General features: G+C 40.4%; 1 protein-coding gene across 14 annotated transcripts in view; it reads left to right on the forward strand.

The window, feature by feature from the left end:
• The window catches only part of CNOT10 (CCR4-NOT transcription complex subunit 10), an 88,929-nt gene that overhangs the window by 22,271 nt on the left and 46,128 nt on the right, over nucleotides 1-20,530 (forward strand). For all 14 annotated transcript variants that reach the window (XM_003826131.4, XM_034956027.3, XM_034956026.2 and 11 more), the window contains 7 exons: nucleotides 1,303-1,453; nucleotides 5,855-5,997; nucleotides 8,850-8,936; nucleotides 9,784-9,867; nucleotides 12,760-12,877; nucleotides 18,097-18,246; nucleotides 20,300-20,502. In XM_003826131.4, the coding sequence (XP_003826179.2) occupies nucleotides 1,303-1,453; nucleotides 5,855-5,997; nucleotides 8,850-8,936; nucleotides 9,784-9,867; nucleotides 12,760-12,877; nucleotides 18,097-18,246; nucleotides 20,300-20,502 (936 nt within the window). The remainder of the gene's footprint in view (nucleotides 1-1,302; nucleotides 1,454-5,854; nucleotides 5,998-8,849; nucleotides 8,937-9,783; nucleotides 9,868-12,759; nucleotides 12,878-18,096; nucleotides 18,247-20,299; nucleotides 20,503-20,530) is intronic.

Genomic DNA, 20,530 nt, shown 5'->3' on the forward strand with positions numbered 1-20,530 from the left:
TTTGTTATTGAGTACTTTTTAAAAATCTATTCTTTTTTTACGGGAACGAAACCTGAAAATATACTTTCTAGCCCTATGGCCTTGGGCAAGATAATTAAGTTTTCTGTGCTGGTTTCCTTATGTATAAAGTGGAAATGAAATTATCTATGTCCTCGGCCAGGTGCGGTGGCTCATGCCTGTAATCCAAGCACTTTGGGAGGCCGAGGTGGGCAGATCGCCTGAGGTCAGGAGTTCAAGACCAGCCTGGCCAACATGGTGAAACCCCATCTCTACTAAAAATACAAAATTAGCCAGGTGTTGTGGTGCATGCCTGTAGTCCGAGCTACTCAGGAGGCTAAGGCAGGAGAATCACTTGAACCCTGGAGGTGGAGGTTACGCTGAGCTGAGTTCGTGCCACTGCACTCCAGCCTGGGTGACTCCATCTCAAAAAAAAAAAAATTATCTATGACCTTGAGGTATGGTGAGGATTAACCTGTAAAAGTTTTAACATAGCAAGTCTGGCACATGGTAAATAGTTAACTATTTTTGTTTTGTTTGATACAGAGTCTCGCTGTGTTGTTCAGGCTAGAGTGCAGTGATGTGATCTTGGCTCACTGCAGCCTCTGCCTTTTGGATTTAAGCAAGTTTCCTCCCTCAGCCTCCCGAGTAGCTGGGACTACAGGCGCGTGCCACCACACCCAGCTAAATTTTTTTTTTGTATTTTGTATTTTTAGTAGAGACGGGGTTCACCATGTTGGCTAAGCTGGTCTCAAACTCCTGACCTCAAGTGGTCTGCCTGTCTCGGCCTCCCAAAGTGCTGGGATTACAGGCATGAGCTGCCACGCCCGGCCAGCTATTATTAATGTTTAAATTTTACCTTAGTTTTTACAAAATGAAATCAAACTATGAATACGACGTGACATTTTTATGGGAAAGGTCATTTTGAGTTTCTTGCACGCCTGGTGTAGCCTCTTGTAGGTTGTGAGACTAGGAGATGGGAATCCTACTCAGAAGCGGTGTTACCAATTGAAACAGGGAAGATAGCTTCACAGTGACAAGGAAGATAATTGTCTAGCCATGTGCTGGGTACTTAATAAAGTCTCATGAAAACATTTTACCTAAAATTTTATTATGTGTGGCACAGAAGAATGAAAATAATTTTTAGTATGTGAGAGTAATTAAAATCTAAAGATACTGTTGAAAGTATGGAAAAATTCAGAATAAGAATGTTGGCCTATGTTCCTTTTTATTCATATGAATTCTTTCACTTTTGCTTTTTATTTCCTTAATGTTAAAATATAATCTCTGTTGATTGCTTTATAGGTCCACGCAGCTGTTGAAGAAATGGATGGATTAGATGATGTTGAAAACAGCATGTTGTACTATAATCAAGCAGTCATTCTTTATCATCTGCGGCAGTATACAGAAGCCATATCAGTTGGTGAAAAACTTTATCAGTTCATAGAGCCTTTTGGTATGTTATCTGTCAAGTCAAAAATTTCCCTATCTTCCCTATACTTGCAGAATTCTCTGGTACTTTTACCTAGATAACCTAAATCCGAGAAGTCCATGCCAGTATTCAAAGAAAAGCCGTATCAGCTTTGCTTAATGGTTAGAAAAGATAAAAATGTAATCCAGGTTTTCTTTGAGTGTCCCTTCCCAAATTTTGAAGATAACTGTTAAAAATGCTGTTGGAAAGTGCTGAAAACACTTAGTGATGTTTGTGGGGTTTTTGCTGTTTCAACACTATTTTAGTGTACCTGATCCTTTCTTACTTTAGTACATTAAGGAAGTAGCATTTTGGAATGTTAGGGGACAGTGAGGTATTTCATTTTTGCCTTTTGCCTTACTGAAATTTTTGGTGGTAATTATGGAGTAGGAAGTATAGAACAGAGTTAGTTTTTTGCTATCTTAATTAGCTTACTAACCTCAAGTAGGAGTAGCAAGAAAAGTAAGGGCAAAGGAAAAAAGAAGAGCAAAGGAGAAAGCTAGACCCAGGAAATGGTTGTTAGAGAAGGCTGTTGGTTTCTAGCCCACAAGCAGTCAAATTCCATTTGTGAGTTACATTTTTGTCTTTTTTTTTCCATAATTGCTTTCTTTTACATTCAAAACACAAATGAGAATTCCTAATTTATCAGGAACGCCTGATTGCTCATGTGGTTACCACAGGACAAGTGGTGGGGTATGATAGCGCTCTGTGGTGCTTTGGGAAGAGGTAGAGTGTCCCCTTTTGCTGACAGCTGGTTGAACAGCTGATTACTATGGCTCCAGAGAGCCATTCTGAGGTGCTTCTCTTCTTTCCCTCAATCCTGAGAGCTTGGTAGCTGGACAGACTGGGCGGGAGAGACACCAGTGGTAAGGGATTATGTAATTAGTGACCAGGTCCTTCTGTATAGCTAGAAATCAGAGTTACACTTTTAGGACTGTATACATTTTTCTGTAAAGTTACTGTTATTGATGCTTCTTAGAATTTCAATATGGAGAAACTGCCTTTAAAGGCAGCTATTAAAATATAAATATGCCCAGCGCAGTGGCTCACGCCTGTAATCCCAGCACTTTGGGAGGTTGAGGTGAGCAGATCATCTGAGGTCAGGAGTTCGAGACCAGCCTGATCAACATGGGGAAACCCCGTCTCTACTAAAAATACAAAATTAGCCAGGTGTGGTGGCACATGCCTGTAATCCCAGCTACTCAGGAAGGCTGAGACAGGAGGATCACTTGAACCCGAGAGGCCGAGGTTGCAGTGAGCCAAGATTGCACCACAGCATTCCAGCCTGGGCAACAAGAGCAAAACTTGCTCTCAAAAAAAAAAAAAAAGAGAATTTCCGGAATTCATGAAATCCTGTTAATCTGCACTGTGGCTGAACAGAATATATTAATAGTAATCAACTAGTCAGTATTCACATTCATTTTTCTTTTATGGCTTTTTTTTTTTTTAAACTTTTACTGCTTGGATTTTTTTTAAAGCTGTTTTTTTAGAGAAGGTTTAGATTTACAGCAAAACCAAGTTTCCTCTTGTACAGAGATTTCCCGTGTGTCCTCTGCCCCAACACATCCATAGCCTCCCTCATTACCATTATCCCTCAACAGTGTGGTGCATTTGTTATAATTGATAAACCTACATTGATACATCATAATCATCCAAAGTTCATAGTTTACGTTAGGGTTCACTCTTGGTGTTGTATGTTCTATGTGTTTGGACAAATATATTCATTATAGTATCATACAGAGTATTTTTCACTGCCCTAAGAATTCTGTGTTGTACCTGTTCATTCCCTTTCTACCTATAACCACTGATCTTTTTACTGTCTCTATAGTTTTGCCTTTTCTACAGTGTCAAACTTGGAATCATAACTACTCAGCTTCTTTTTTCTTTTTTTTTTTTTTGAGATGGGGTCTCTTTCTGTTGCCCAGGCTGGAGTGCAGTGGCGTGAACTCCACTCACTGCAACCTCCACCTGCCAGGCCCAAGCGATCCTCCCACCCCAACCTCTTCAATAGCTGGGATTACAGTCACGCGCCACCACACCCAGCTAATTTTTGTATTGTTTTGCAGAGACTGGGTTTCACTATGTTGCCTAGGCTGGTCTTGAACTCCTGGGCTCAAGCCCAGCACCTTGGCTTCCCAATGTGCTGGGATTACAGGTGTGAACCACCATGCCTAGCCAGTACTCAGATTCTTCATACAACATATGCTAATTGAGCACATGGTCCAATACTGTGGGCCAGACACTGTTCTGGGTCTGGAGATAATGCAATGAATGAAATACAGAAACTCTTTACCCCCGTTAAGCTTCTATTCTAATAGGAGAGAAAGCAACATAATAAAAAAACAGCCATCCCTTGGTATTCAAGGGAGATTGGTTCTAGGACACCCCTCTTCAGATACCAAAATCTGCTGATACTTAAATCCCTTATATAAAATGGTGTAGTATTTACATACAGTCTCTGTGTATGTCCTCCTGTACATTTTAAATAATCGCTAAATTACTTATAATACCTAATACACTGTAAATGCTATGAAAATGTTTTTATACCATATTGTTTAGGGAACAATGATGGGGAAAACGTCTGTACATATTCAGTGCAGATGCAACAACTTTTTTTTTTCTTCTAACATTTTCAATCTGAGGTTGGTTGAATCTGTGGGTGCAGGTCAGATACAGGGGGCTGGCTGTATACTTGAATGCTATGAAGTAAAGCTAAAATTGAGTGAGAATGTAGAGATTGACTGGGGATGTTTTAAGTAAGGTAATCAAGCAAGGCCTGGGATGAGATGGTATTTGAAACGAGACCTGAATAAAGAAAAGACATTATCCTTGCTACTGTTTAGAGGGAAAACATTCCCACTGGAGGTAATGGGATATGGAGAAGACTTGAGGTGAGAGGCTGTGTTTGGTGAGAGCAATAGCAGCAAGATCATTGTGACTGGAGCTAGGTAAGGAGGATAATAGGAAATAAAGTCAGAATTAGCCACGGGCAGAAGAGGTAAAGCCTAGGGCAGGGCTTACTGTCTTAGGTGCAGTGAGAAGCCCTTGGAGATATATGACCTTTGCACACCAGCTGTGTTAATTTCAGTTTTTTAAATGAATTCCACTCTTTAAAGGCTTTTGAAATTTTCTCTTCTAGACCTTATTTTTCCTTTTATCTTCTTTTTTGAAAGGAAAGATAGTTTTATGTCACACCAGGTTAACTTTCCTCTCTTCATTGGGTTCTTTTTCTTTTGAAGGTCCTGTCTCTTGGCAGTCTCAATTTTCTGATATACTCCAGCCCATACCTTGCTTCTTTTGCTTCTGTAATCAGATGTTTGTTTTTTTTTTTTTTTTCCATCTCCATGACCTAGAAAAGAAATGTATTTCATGGAGTCATAGACTTTTTTAGTTAGAAGGAACCTCACAAGATCCCCTGGTCCACCCCTCTGCCTTCAGGCAGGTAAAATATTCTCCTCATTTTACAGGTCAGCCAGCTGAGGTCTGAAAAGTTAAATGATGTACAGAGACCACACATACCTAGTTAGTGGCTGAATAGGTGCAGATTGAGTATCCCTTATCCAAAATGCTTGGGACAAGAAGTGTTTCAGATTTGGGATTTTTTTTTAACTTTGGAATATTTGCATTATACTTACTGGTTCAGTATTCCTAACCTGAGTTCCAAAATGCTACCATGAGCATTTTATTTGAGCATCATTGGTGCTCAACAAGTTTTGGATTTTGAGGCTGGACACAGTGGCTCACACCTGTAATCCTATCCTTTGTGAGGCCAAAGTGGGTGGATCACTTGAGCTCAGGAGCTTGAGACCAGCCTGGGCAACATAGTGAAACCCTGTCTCTATGAAAAAATTAGCCAGGCATGGTGACACATGTTTGTGGTCCCAGCTACTCAGGAGGCTAAGGTGAAAGGATCTCTTGAGCCTAGTAGGCAGAGGTTGCAGTAAGCCAAGATTGCAACACTGCACTCCAGCCTGGGTAACACAGTGAGATACCATCTCAGAAACAAAAAAAGTTTTGGATTTTGGAGGATTACAAATTTCAGATTTCAACATTTCAGGTTAGGAATGCACAACCTCTATTGGAATTCAGGTTTCTTTCCGCCTAAAGTAATATTCCTCATTACATGTGCTAGTGTTTAGTAGATATTTTCCTAAGGAAGATTTAATCACTGGAATTTCTGAAATGAGAGGCCTTGCAGTGCCTAGTAAAATGACATTGTTGGCATTGCAAGTTGCTTTCATTCATGGCTCTAGGTGATAGGCATTCATTTGAGTAAAGACTTATGCTTTGCCATTTAAAGCTTTGTATCCTTTTTTGGAGGGTGGTCTGAAATGTGTGCTTTACTTTAGGTTGTGACTATTCTTTTCTGTGTTTTTTTTCTCCCAGAAGAAAAATTTGCCCAAGCAGTGTGTTTTTTGCTTGTAGACCTGTATATATTAACCTACCAAGCTGAGAAAGCTTTGCATCTTCTTGCTGTCCTAGAAAAAATGATTTCACAGGGTAACAATAACAAAAATGGAAAGAATGAGGTGAGTCTTTAGAGGTGATCAGACTAAAATCTAAAATGTGATTAATTCTCTCTACTTGTTGGTTTACTGGATTAAAAAGAAAGCAATTAAAATATGATTAATGTTTGTGGTTATGAACTATTAACAGCTTAAAGATACAATTTTCATATTATAAGCTTTACCATTTTAAAGTGTAGAGTTTAGTGGTTTTGAGTGTACTCACATTTGTACAACCATTACTACTATCTAATTTCAAAATATTTTTATCACCCCAAAAAGAAACCCTGTACCATTTGCAGTCACTCCCCATTTCCCCCTTTCCTCAGCCCCAAGCAGCCGTTAATCTAATTACTGTCTCTGAATTTACTGTCTGGACATTACATATGAATGGAATCATAATATGCGGCTATTTGTCACTGGCTTTTTTTACTTAGTGTAATGCTTTCAAGCTTCATCCATATTTTAGCATATACTTATTTTTTTTTTCATGTACTTCATGCCTTTTGTGGCTGAATAATATTCCATTCATTATATGAATATGCCACATTTTAAAAAATTCTTTATCAGTTGGTAGACATTTGGGTTCTTTTCTACTTTTTGGTTATTATATATAGTGCTTCTGTGACCATTCATGTACAAATTTTTGTGTGGATATATGTTTTCAGTTACCTTGGATATAATATTTAGGAGTAGAATCACTGGGTTATATGGTATCTTAACTCTATATTTAACCCTATACAAGACTGTTTTACAAAGTGGCTGCACTATTTTAAATTCCCACCGGCCACTTGTGAGGTTGTAATTTCTCCACATTGTTACCAATACTTGTTATTGTCTATCTTTAAAAAAAAATTAGCTATCTTAGGGGGTGTGAAGTGGTATCTTGTTACAGTTTTGATTTTTATTTTCCTAATGACTAAGGATGTACATTGAGCATCTTTTCATATATGAGCTATTATTTTTATAGAATTGAAAGATTGGAATTAAGACAATAGAATCCATAACCTGGATAAACACTATTGCTTTCATTAGGGAAAATTTCATCATTAAAGTTCTTCAAAAAAAAAAAAAAAATACATGGCTGGGCGTGGTAGCTCACACCTGTAATCCCAGCACTTTGAGAGTCCAAGGTGGGTGGATCACCTGAGGTCAGGAGTTAGAGACCAGCCTGGCCAACATGGTGAAACCCTGTCTTTACTAAAAATACAAAAAATAGCTGGGCATGGTGGCACACAACTGTAATTCCAACTACTCAGGAGGTTGAGGCACGAGAATCACTTGAAACTGGGAGGCGGAGATTGCAGTGAGCCAAGATTACGCCACTGCACTCCAGCCTGGGAGACAGAGCAAGACTCAAACTCAAAAATAAAAAAGCATACAGTTATGATGTTTAAGCTTCACCATGTTCTGGTGAGAGACTTGGTGCCCAGTATGAGTATATCCTGGGTCTCATGTTTTTCTTTTACTTGTGCTTCTGGTTATCAAGGGATGACCCTTCTTTCTTCCGTTTTCTGTCCCTTTGTTTTAAAAGGAGTATTTGCAGGAAACGTTGCCAATACCTTTTTGCCTGTGTACATTCTTGATGTTTAAAAAGAAAATAAACATCTGGCATTACTTTTTTCAATTTAAGTGTGTATTCATAAGGGATTTCAGTTGAATAACCTTAGCATTATACCGAAACATTGTGTAGTAAAATATTTATATTCAGTACTTGTAAAATTTGATTAAATATAATTTAATTTAGCAGATGCTTATGTGCTCTGCCAGGTTCTAAGGTACTCTGCTAGGTACTAAGGTGACAAAAACAAAAACGTTGCAGTCCTTGCTTTCAAGGATCTCATGTCTAGGAAGAGATAAATTGGGCAACATCTGGTCATGGACAAGGAGGAAAGAGGTGAAAGAGGTTAGGGAATGTTTCAAAGGAATTTGGATGTTTGTTTTGGGCCTTGGAAGATGGTTAATAGTTTGACAAGTCAGACAAGGAGGGGTAGAGCAGGATAACCAGCCTGGCAGAGAATATCACAAAAGGTATGAGCTTAATGGTGTGCTGGAGACCTTTCTGGTAATGAAATGAACAGTACCAGAGAAATGCAGAGGAGAGCAGTGGGAGATGATGTTGGCAATATGAGTGTGAGTGATAGCTTGAAGAACTTTGAATACTAGAAAGTTCAAATTTGATATGATTGGCAGTGTTCATAACAGAGAAAGTTTTAAGAAGTGGGTAGATCTGTTCTGGGTTTTAGAAAGATATTCTGAGTTTTGCTTAAAGTAATATTCATGCTTTTTAAAACAAGCCCAGGCTGGCCACAGTGGAGACCCCCGTCTCTATGAAAAATTAAAATTGTAAATAAATAAAACCAGCTCATCATTACGTTCGACTGTGAGCTTCTCATGAGTAGAGCTTCCTGTCACCCACTCTAGACTACTGAACCTCAGTCTCCAGGAGTGGGACCTGGGATTCTGCATTTTTTAAAGACAGGGTCTTGCTCTGCCACCTCAGGCTGGAGTATAGTAGCACAATCACGCCTCACTGCAGCCTTGATCTCCTGGGCTCAGGCAGTCTTCCCACCTCAGCTTCCTGAGTAGCTGGGACTACAGATACATGCCACCATGCCCAGCTAATTTTTGTATTTTTTGTAGAGATGCGATTTTGCCATGTTACTCAAGCTGGTCTCGAACTCCTGGGCTCAAGCGATCCGCCCGCCTCTGCCTTCCAAAGTTCTGGGATTACAGGCATGAACCACCATTTCCCACAAATTCTACATTTTGAAAATGCTCTCTAGGTAATTTAGACTAGCTCACTTGGAAATCACTGATTTAAATTATGGTCAAAATTATTTAATTTTGATAAACTTTGTTTCATCACCCTACAGACTGGTAATAACAACAACAAAGATGGATCTAATCATAAAGCTGAAAGTGGAGCTCTAATAGAAGCTGCAAAATCAAAGATACATCAGGTAGTATAAATTTTAAAGGGGGGCAATACATCACATATATTTAATTGTAGTTATGACAAATGAAGCAATGAGATAGATCATTGGAAGCAGTCAATAATTCAAGGTGCATATATTTGTCTTTTGAAGTATTGTAGTTTAGAAGCACATTTATCCTAAATACATTTTTCTTAAGAGGATAATATAATTTATTTAAATTGCTCTATAAATAAAGTTTGAGAGAAATGGCACGGGAATGTACTGCATGATAAAATCAACTGGAATTTTAAAAAGTCATTGTTAGCCATGTGCAGAAGAGGATTGATAGGATTTTTGCCCGGAACTTGAGTATTTAAGTTTTTTGTTTGTTTTTTGAGACGGAGCCTCACTCTGTCACCCAAGCTGCAGTGCAATGGTGCGATCTCGGCTCGCTGCAACCTCTGCCTCCCAGTTTCAACCTCTGCCTCCCAGTTTCCTGCCTCAGCCTTCCTGAGTAGCTGGGATTACTAGTGTGCATCACCACACCCGGATAATTTTTTGTATTTTTAGTAGAGACAGGGTTTCATCATGTTGGCCAGGCTGGTCTCAAACTCCTGACCTCAGGTGATCCACCTGCCTCGGCCTCCAAAGTACTGGGATTACAGGCGTGAGCCACCACATCTGGCTAAGTTTTTATTCTACCGTGATTTTAGTATTTTGAAATATATTCGAAGAGTACAGTGAAAATAGCATATTTTCTAAAATTGTAAACTTGATTTAGCAAGTAATTAGTGTAACTATGTTGTAAATAGTTTGGGTTTTCTTAACTAGAAAGTAAAACTGTATGTAAATCCACCATAGTTTTAACATACTAACATTTTCCCTTTGACAGTACAAAGTACGAGCTTATATCCAAATGAAGTCTCTGAAAGCATGTAAAAGGGAAATCAAGTCAGTCATGAATACAGCTGGAAATGTAAGTTTCTTCTGGACTTTTGTTTTTCAATTTGTGTCTTTCTTATTTAGACTATGGGTATTGTCAGGTTTAAATAATTTATCTTAGTCTTTTACATATACTGCCAGATATGAACCTTGCTATTTTAAAGTTGGGAAGTAGTAATAATACTGTGTCTATAGTTTAATTTTTTTTTTTTTTTACTTAAAATTACAACAAGCACTTTTCTATTTTATGTAACCTTCAAAACCACCATTTTAAATAACTGCCTATTTTTCTGTGACTGGTTTATCACAACTCACTTAAACATTTTGCTAATATTAGACATTTAGGTTATTTTAGAATTTTTTAGTATTATACTCAAAACATTTATGGCCAGGTGGTGACTCACCTGTAATCCCAGCACTTTAGGAGGCCAAGGTGGGCGGATCACCTGAGGTCAGGAGTTCAAGACCAGCCTGGTCAACATGATGAGACCCTGTCTCTACTAAAAATACAAAAATAAGCCGGGTGTGGTGGCGTGTGCCTGTAGTCCCAGCCACTAGGGAGGCTAAAGTGGGAGGATCACTTGAACCTGGGAAGCAGAAGTTGCAGTGAGCTGAGATCGTGTCATTGCACGCTAGCCTGGGCAACAGGGTGAGACCCTGTCAAAAAAAATTTTTTAAATAAAAAAAAATTTATTAAAAATCTAACAGTCAAATTGTAGCCAAAACCTGCCCCTTCCAAGTGACTTTTGGCTTGACAGTACCTTCGATTTAACTGAGATAGAATTACTTCTTCCTTCCACTCCCTCCACCCTAATCTTTCATTGATAATTTTTAAGACGGTGTAGGAAAGAAACAGAATTGTGAACAATCTTGATGCTTCTAGAAAAACTATAAATTTAGAAGTATAAAGTCATGAGAAAATATGGTTAAAAATCTCAGGCAGGATCCAGATTAGTCACTGAGTTAGTTAATATGCTAGTGATTTTTGAGAACAATTGTGGCCTAGACCTGAGCCTAAGAGGGAAAGGCCCAGTTAGCCAGCCACCCATTATCAAACTTTTTTTTTTTTTTTTTTAATGATAAAAGACATAATTCCTAGCCAGGCGCAGTGGCTCACGCCTGTAATCCCAGCACTTTGGGAGGCTGAGGCGGGCGGATCACGAGGTCAGGAGATCGAGACCATCCTGGTTAACACAGTGAAACCCCATCTCTACTAAAAATACAAAAAATGAGCCGGGCGTGGTGGCGGGCGGCTGTAGTCCCAGCTACTCGGGAGGCTGAGGCAGGAGAATGGTGTGAACCCGGGAGGCGGATCTTGCTGTGAGCCGAGACCGCGCCACTGCACTCCAGCCTGGGCGACAGAACAAGACTCATTCTCAAAAAAAAAAAAAAAAAAAAAAAAAAAAAAAAAAAGACATAATTCCTGCCTTAAAGGAGACCACAGTCATAGAGGAAAGACAATTGAAAATTAATAGTCATCCTAAATCGGCGAAAACTTCAGGAGGAATAGCTACCACTAAGAATAAGCACTGAAAGCCCTTGTTTCTTTAGTGACCAGAACTTTGGGGTGGGTGGGAGGCAGAGCAAAGGATAAACTAGGATTTAGAAGGAAAGCCTGCTGCTAAATTAAGTGAATAAATAGGCCAGGCGTGATGGCTCATGCCTGTAATTGCAGCACTTTGGAAGGCTGAGACAGGCAGATTACCTGAGGTCAGGAGTTTGAGACCAACCTTGCCAACATGGGGAAGCCCCATCTCTACTAAAAATAAAAAAATTAGGTCGGGCATGGTGGCTCACGCCTGTAATCCCCACACTTTGGGAGGCTGAGGCAGGCAGATCCCAAAGTCAGGAGTTCAAGACCAGCCTGACCAACATGGTGAAACCCCATCTCTACTAAAAATACAAAAATTAGCCAGGTGTGGTGGCATGCGCCTGTAATCCCAGCCACTGAGGAGGCTGAGGCAGGAGAATTGCTTGAACCCGGGAGGCGGAGGTTGCAGTGAGCCGAGATCACGCCACTGCACTCTAGCCTGGGCGACGGAGTGAGACTCCGTCTAAAAACAAAAACAAAAACAAAAATTTGCCTGGCATGGTGGCGCATGCCTGTAATCCCAGCTACTCAGGAGGCTGAGGCAGGAGAATTGTTTGAACCTAGGAGGCGGAGGTTGCAGTGATCCGAGATCATGCCACTGTACTCCAGCCTGGGTGACAGAGCAAGACTCCGTCTCAATCAATCAATCACTCAATCAGGATTCCAGGTGTCCTCCTAGATGGATGTTGAGTCTCCAGAGCTCTCTGCATGCTTTCGTACTCTAAACAGGTAGTACTATCTAGGGTCCTCCACCAGGAGGATTCTTAGGAGAAGTGAAAGGTGATCTACCATTCAAAACGTGATCTTTGGAACAGCAAGATTAGTGCTTGCAAATAAGGCATTCTGTTGAAAATTCTTCCATTTGTAGAATGGCACTTTTTTTTTCCTATTTGGAAAAGTATTTGATTATTTATATCTCTGTAGGTTCTAATGAAAGGTGCATTTGTATCCTAAAAAGTAAGAAAGATCACCAGTCTCTCTAATAACTATTAAAATGAAGGACATAGATTGTGTTGTCAAATTGGTTTTCAGTTAGTAGTGTAGTAGATGAACACAATCAGTTGATAATCTACAGACTGTATTCTTATACATATACCTATATTTATTTTTTCAGGTGGACCCTTAGTAATTCTTTTTACAAAGTGCTCTCTGACAAGTTTCAATTTTTTTGATTGTGAGAGCAATGAAAAATTTAAAGACTATATAGTTTTTTGTGACTGTGACTTAATTGATTCATTTATGGTTTTGAACACATGTCAGTACAACAGTATAATTAAGATCTTACATTAGGCGTCTGAAAACAAATTATAAGTAACTTTCATATTTTCTCTACAGTCCGCACCCTCTCTCTTTCTTAAAAGCAATTTTGAGTACTTAAGAGGTAATTATCGAAAAGCCGTGAAGCTATTAAATAGTTCAAACATTGCTGAGCATCCAGGATTCACGAAAACAGGTAAAAGAAAATTGTGAAATTTTAACTTTTTTTTGCCTTGCTCTTCTACTCCTTCTTGCTTGTCCACCTCCCAACACCCAGTCTTTTGAGTGATTTATGCTAATTTTTTAATGAAAATGTTTTAATATTTCTGGTGCAAAAATTTCCAGGAATTCTTGTTTCTACTTTAGAAGAAACCTCATTACTTCTTGCTTTCACTTTGCTTTCTTTCTTTTTTTTACTTTTCCAGGTTGGATCGCTTTCCTCCCCTCCCCCACCTTCTTTTTTATTTTTATTTTATTTTATTTTATTTTTTTGGAAATAGGGTCTTGCTGAGTGCAGTGCCACAATCACAGCTCACTACAGCCTCAACCTCCTAGGCTCCAGTGATCCTCCCACCTCACCCTCCCAGGTAGCTGGGACTATAGGCATGCACCACCATGCCTGGCTTATTTATTGTAGAAACAAGGTCTCATTATGTTGCCCAAGCTGGTCTCAAACTCCTGGGCTCAAGTGATCCGCTGACCTCAGTCTCCCAAAGTGCTGGGATTACAGGCATGCACCACTGTGCCTGGCCCAGATAGCTTGTCTTTTTTCTTTAACCTGACTTGCCCTCCCTCCCTCCCTCCCTTCCTCCCTCCCTTCCTTCCTTCCCTCCTTCCTTCTTTCTTTTCCTTCTTTTCCTTCCTTCCTTCCTTGCCTCCCTTCTTCCCTTCCTTCCCTTCCCTCCCTTCCCTCCTTTCCTTCCCTTCCTTCTCTTCCCTTCCTTCTCTTCCCTTCCCTCCCTCTCTTCCCTCTCTTCCTTCCTTCCCTTCCTTCCCTTCCTTTCTTTTTTTTTTTTTTTTTGACAGAGTCTTGCTCTGTTGCCCGAGCTGGAGTGCAGTGGCACCATCTTGGCTCACTACAGCCTCCACCTCCCTCCCGGGTTCAAGCAATTCTCCCACCTCAGCCTCCTGAGTAGCTGGGACTACAGGCACACACCACCATGCTCAGCTAATTTTTGTATTTTTTGGTAGAGACAAGGTTTCCATGTTGCCTAGGCTGTATCGAACTCCTGACCTCAAGTGACCCACCCACCTCAGCATCTCAAAGTGCTGGGATTACAAGTGTGAGCCACCGCACCTGGCCCTTTCATTTGTTTTTGTAAGATCCTTGGACTTTTGCTTTGTGAAGTGAGACCTAATTTTTCTTTCATCTTTTTTTTTTTTTTTTTTTTTTTAGTGAATTACCATCTATACCAGAAAAGTGAGGCCTTTTAAGTAAATAATATGTTTTTACTTTTTTCTGCCATAAAGCCAGTTAATAATATAATTTTTTTCAGTAACTTGCCCAATTAATATGACTTCTTTAGATCATTACCTAGATCAAAAATCTTTCTATAATGCTAGGAAGATAAGTATTATTACATATTCTTTTTTTTTTTTTTTTTTTTTTTTTTCGAGCCAGTGTCTCCCTCCGTCGCCCAGGCTGGAGTGCAGTGGCACGATCTCGGCTCACTGCAAGCTCTGCCTCCTGGGTTCGCGACATTCTCCTGCCTCAGCCTCCCGAGTAGCTGAGACTACAGGCGCCCGCCACTGCACCTGGCTAATTTTTTGTATTTTTTTTTTTTAGTAGAGACAGGGTTTCACCGTGTTAGCCAGGATGGTCTCGATCTCCTGACCTCGTGATCCGCCCGCCTCGGCCTCCCAAAGTGCTGGGATTACAGGCGTGAGCCACCGTGCCCGGCCTATTACATATTCTTGCCTCTATTTAGACTAAAAAGTCTTACAAATCCTTTGATATTAATGATAATATGAAAGTAAAAATTGTGACTGTCATTTAGGTTTATATCATCAGTATTTGATGGGGCAGGAGAAGGAAAATCACTTATTCGAGAAATGAGGATAAACTATTGAAAATGTATGTTTTGCCTCAAGTTTAAAATGCAAACAATTAATATGTATTTTGGTATGTTTTGTCTTGTTTCTTTTGGATTCTATTGAGATACACGCACAGAATACACATGCAAACATACTGAGACCTTCCCCTATTTACCCTTTCAGTTCACAGGAGTGATGGAGGATGGAGAAAGGCACTTTTTCCTTATAATTCTCTTGTGGGTATTATTTCTGTTCTAAATACCCATTTCTAATTCTGCTCAATTTTAGTGTTTTGTTTTCATTGTCATAGTTTCTCCTCAGAGGTCCACTAACACACAACATGCAATGATCCCTCAAACTAAAAAGATAATATACTTTGAGAAAATTTTGCTTAGGATTTTCTTGATGTAGGTGTCAGTATTGACATTGTCAATCTTTAAAATGAAGGCAGGAGCTGGAAGTGGTGGCTCATGCCTGTAATCCTAATGCTTTGGGAGGCCAAGGCAGGAGGACCAGGAGTTCGAGGTTCCAGTGAATCATGATCATGCCACTGCACTCCAGCCTGGGCAACAGAACAAGGCCTTGTCTCTAAAAATAAATTAATAAATAAAGATGGCCAGGCGTGGTGGCTCACACCTATAATCAATCCCAGCACATTGGGAGACTGAGGCCGACGGATCACTTGAGGTCAGGAGTTCAAGACCAGGCTGGCCAACATGGAGAAACCCCGTCTCTACATAAAATACAAAAATTAGCCAGGCATGATGGCATGCGCCTGTATTCCCAGCTACTTAGGATCCCAAAGTGCTGGAATTGTAGGTGTGAGCCACCGAGCTCAGTCTAGTTTTTCTCTTTTAAATATTGTCATTGCTTAATTTAAAAATATGTCAGAAGATTACCTTTAGATTTTAAGTGCTAAACAATAAATATCCTGATTATTAATTTTGTCATTCTAGTCAGGCATTTTATGTCATTAAGGGCCATTGTTTTGGAATGTTTGGGTAGCTATTTAGAAAAACAACATTAAAGGCCGGGCGCGGTGGCTCACACCTGTAATCTCAGCACTTTGGGAGGCTGAGGCGGGCAGATCACAAGGCCAGGAGATAAAGACCATCCTGACTAACACGGTGAAACCCCGTCTCTACTAAAAATACAAAAAATTAGCCAGGTGTGGTGGCGGGCGCCTGTAGTCCCAGCTACTCAGGAGGCTGAGGCAGGAGAATGGCATGAACCCGGGAGGCAGAGGTTGCAGTGAGCTGAAATTGCGCCACTGCACTCCAGCCTGGGCGACAGAGTGAGACTCCGTCTCAAAAAAAAAACAAAAGAAAAGAGAATATTAAAGCTTAGATTACTTTCATTACGCCAAAATAAAATTCAGAGAGATGAAGGATTAACATTTAAAAATAAATAAAAGCAGTAAGATAAAACTTGGATGAATATTTTAATTTTGTGATGGAGAAGGCTTGAGTAAACATTTTCCAAAATCTAAGTACCATAGAATTTAGAAAACATGGCTAAATTTGATCACATTAAAATGTTAAACATTTTATGATTAAAAATGTAAACACACATACACATACTGAACCAAGTCACGAAACAAATGACAAACAGAGGTGGGCAGGAATATTTGAAACAGATGTGACAGAAGGTTTCTATAACATATAAAACAACTAGTAACCAACAGAAAAAACATCCGTAACCAAATAAAGCAATAGATCGGCCAGGAACGGTGCTCACACTTGTAATCTCAGCACTTTGGGAGGTCGAGGCAGGAGGATCACTTGATTCCAGGAGTTTGCGACCAGCCTGAGCAACACAGGGACCCTGTCTCTGCAAAAAAATAAAAAAATTAGCTGGGCATGGTGGCCCGTGCCTGTAGTCCCAGCTACTCAGGAGGCTGAGGCATGAGGATTGCTTGAGCCCAGGAGGTCGATGCTGCAGTGAGCCCTAATTATGCCACTGCACTGTAGGCTGGGCGATGGAATGAGACCCTGTCTCAGAGAAAGAAAAAAAATAATACGGGTGAAAGACAAGAGGCAACACAGGCTGAAAAATACAAATTCCCAAACATGAAAAGATGCTTAGCTGCAGTGGTATTTAAAGAAGTGTGAATTAAAATCAGTGGAGACTTACAGTTTAATAGACATACTCTGTTCTGTTCCTTATTTTTTTTTTTTTTTTTTTTTTTTTCTTTGAGACAGTCTCACTCTGTCACCCAGGCTGGAATGCAGTGGTGCGATCTCGGCTCACTGCAACCTCTGCCCTCTAGGGCCAAGCAATTCTCCTACCTCAGCCTCCCGAGTAACTGGGATTACAGGCGCCCTCCACTACGCCCGGCTAATTTTTTTTTTTTTTTGAGACGGAGTCTCGCTCTGTCACTCAGGCTGGAGTGCGGTGGTGCGATCTCAGCTTACTGCAAGCTCTGCCTCCTGGGTTCCCACCATTCTCCTGCCTCAGCCTCCCGAGTAGCTGGGACTACACGCGCCCGCCACCACGCCCAGCTAATTTTTTGTATTTTTAGTAGAGACGGGGTTTCACCATGTTAGCGAGGATGGTCTCCATCTCCTGACCTCGTGATGCGCCCACCTCGGCCTCCCAAAGTGCTGGGATTACAGGCGTGAGCCACTGCGCCCAGCCCAATGCCTGGCTAATTTTTGTGTTTTTAGTGGAGGTGGGGTTTCACCATGTTGGCCAGGCTAGTCTCGAACTCCTGACCTCAAGTGATCCACCCGCCTCAGCCTCCCAAAGTGCTGGGATTACAGGCGTGAGCCATCGTACCCAGCCTCACTCTGTTCTTTTCTATATATTCTTGCTATTCACTTAATATGCTTTGGTTGTTTCCATGCATACTTGCTTCCTTGTTTCTAATTTCTACATAATATTTCATTAGTGGATGCAATGCATATACATTATATTACTGATAAACACTTTTTGTCTTTTGCATTTTTGTATCATTTGTCTACAGTTACTAAAAATTAGCTGGGCATGGTGGCTCATGCCTGTAATCCCAGAACTTTGGGAAGCCAAGGTGAAAGGGTTGCTTGAGCCCAGGAGTTCGAAACCAGGGTAGGCAATATAGTGAGACCCTGTCTATTTTAAAAATTGTTTTAAAAAAGGAAAAAAAAAAATCAACAAAATTAGACTAACAAAATAGGACTGGTTTTTTAAAAATAATTTGTATCACCTTTAATAAAAGAGATTTTAAAAGGAGTTTTAAAATTTTTCAGATATTTCCTAAATTTCAAATGCCTTGTGAACTGTTCTTTAGGGAGTAAGTGGAATGGTAACAGTGTTAACTCATGCAAGATGAGCCCAATTCTTGTCTGAGGGACATCAACATTAAAATTTTTCTGTGGACAAATTTATTTGCATTTTTTTCAGGTGAATGCTTGAGATGCATGTTCTGGAATAACCTTGGTTGCATCCATTTTGCCATGAGCAAGCACAATTTGGGAATATTCTACTTTAAAAAGGCTCTGCAAGAGAATGACAATGTCTGTGCACAGCTCAGTGCAGGTAGCACTGATCCAGGTAAGCCCAGTACTGGGGGACAGTTTGTATTTACTACTTCAGAAAAGCATGATTTAAAAAGCATGAATGTGGTTAAAATACCCACCATGTAGACTTACATATAGTTAACTCTGATCTTACCCAACAAGTTTGGCTCTGGGGATTTTTAGTAGATATTGCTACTTTGAATAGCAATAACAAGGTGTTAAGAGTAATTTTGAATTATCCAGAAATTTAAGTTGCATTCCATTTTTCATTGATTTGAAAATGAGTAATTCCCTGTGGTAATGTTATATACCAGAATGTTTGATTAGTCACAACATGACTGTGCCAAACTAGGTTTATTATAGTTTTGTTTTGTTTTGTTTTGTTTTGATACAGAGTCTAGCTCTATCACCCAGGCTGGAGTGCAATGGTGTGATTTCAGCTCATTTCAACTTCTGCCTCCTGGGCTCAAGTGACCCTCCCACTTCAGCCTCCTGAGTAGCTGGAACTACAGACACATGCCACTGTACCTGGCTAATTTTTGTGTTTTTTGTAAAGATTGGGTTTCACCATGTTGCCCAGGCTGGTCTGGAACTCCTGGCTTAAGTGATCCTCCCACCTCAGTCTTCCAAGGTGCTGGAATTACAAGCATAAGCCACTGTGCCCGGCTTGTTATAGATTCTTTGCAGAGTTTTACATGTGATACTACTGGCAGCATCTGACGGTCTTTAAGCAAATTCCTGACATTTATCCTTTAATATTCATTATCATATGGATCCTTGATCTGAAATGCCTAAAATCAAACAATTATTTAGCTTTTAAAAATAATAACCTATTTAGGCCAGGTGCGGTGGCTCACGCCTGTAATCCCAGCACTTAGGGAGGCCGAGGTGGGCAGATCACGAGGTCAGGAGATCGAGACCATCCTGGCTAACACAGTGAAACCCTGTCTCTACTAAAAATACAAAAAAAATTAGCCGAGCATGGTGGCAGGTGCCTGTAGCCCCAGCTACTTGGGAGACTGAAGCAGGATAATGGCATGTACCCAGGAGGCGGAGCTTGCCGTGAGCCGAGATCATGCCACTGCACTCCAGCCTGGGTGACAGAGCGAGACTCTGTCCAAAATAATAATAATAATAATAATAATAATAATAATAACCTATTTAATTGATGGCAAATGTATTATAAATCAAGGTAGACCAAAACATTGAATAGGTTTTATTGTCATGAACACATGACAATAAAATGGTTAACCAAGATGAATTTTTTTTTTTTTTTTTTTCCTGAGACGAAGTCTCACTCTGTTGCCCAAGCTGGAGTGCAGTGGCGTGATCTTGGCTCACTGCATCCTCCACGTCCCAGGTTCAAGCAATTTTCCTGCCTCAGCCTCCCGAGTAGCTGGGACTACAGGCACATGCCACCATGCCCGGCTAATTTTTGTATTTTTAGTAGAGATGGGGTTTCACTATTTTGGCCAGTCTAGTTTTGAACTCCTGACTTCGTGATCTGCCCGCCTTGGCCTCCCAAAGTGCTGGGATTACAGGCGTGAGCCACTGTGCCCAGCTGAAAATTTTAAAAAGTGGAAACTTTATATAGACTCTAAAAATGTTGGCTAGGAAAGATGGCTCATGCCTGTAATCCCAACATTTAGGGGAGGCCAAGGTGGATCACTTGAGTCCAGGAGTTCAAGACCAGCCTGGGCAACATAGTGAGACCCCCCCCATCTCTACAAAAATAAAAATAAAAAATAAAAGAGAATAAAGTAAAAATGTAGAAAAGTAGTATAAGGTGCAAAGGAGTGAGAGCGGGTCCCATCTCTTATCTTTGCCTTCCTGGAACGTTGTTGCCTGAGGAGCTGGCAAATGAGAAGAGACATCTCTGGCTCTGCTAGCATAGACAACTGAGATGACTCTGGAGAATATTTGTGGGGTTGAGAATGGAGACCACCATTGGCGAGAGCTATTAAAACTCAGATCAGGATTATTGGTGTTAAACATGGTAGTGTCTAAGTACTTAATGGAGTAAATGTTTTCAAGGTTACTATTACTGTAAATCTAATGATGTATTCTTATCTAATTTTTATCACTAGGTAAAAAATTTTCAGGAAGACCCATGTGTACGTTACTAACCAATAAGAGATACGAGTTGCTGTATAACTGTGGAATTCAGCTTCTTCACATTGGAAGGCCTCTTGCTGCCTTCGAATGTCTGATTGAAGCTGTTCAGGTTTATCATGCAAATCCTCGCCTCTGGCTACGGCTGGCTGAATGCTGCATTGCTGCCAATAAGGGGGTGAGTGCTACTTGGGTATTTTTTTGAA

The sequence above is a fragment of the Pan paniscus genome, chromosome 2 (assembly GCF_029289425.2).
Source record: "Pan paniscus chromosome 2, NHGRI_mPanPan1-v2.0_pri, whole genome shotgun sequence".
NCBI lineage: Eukaryota > Metazoa > Chordata > Mammalia > Primates > Hominidae > Pan > Pan paniscus.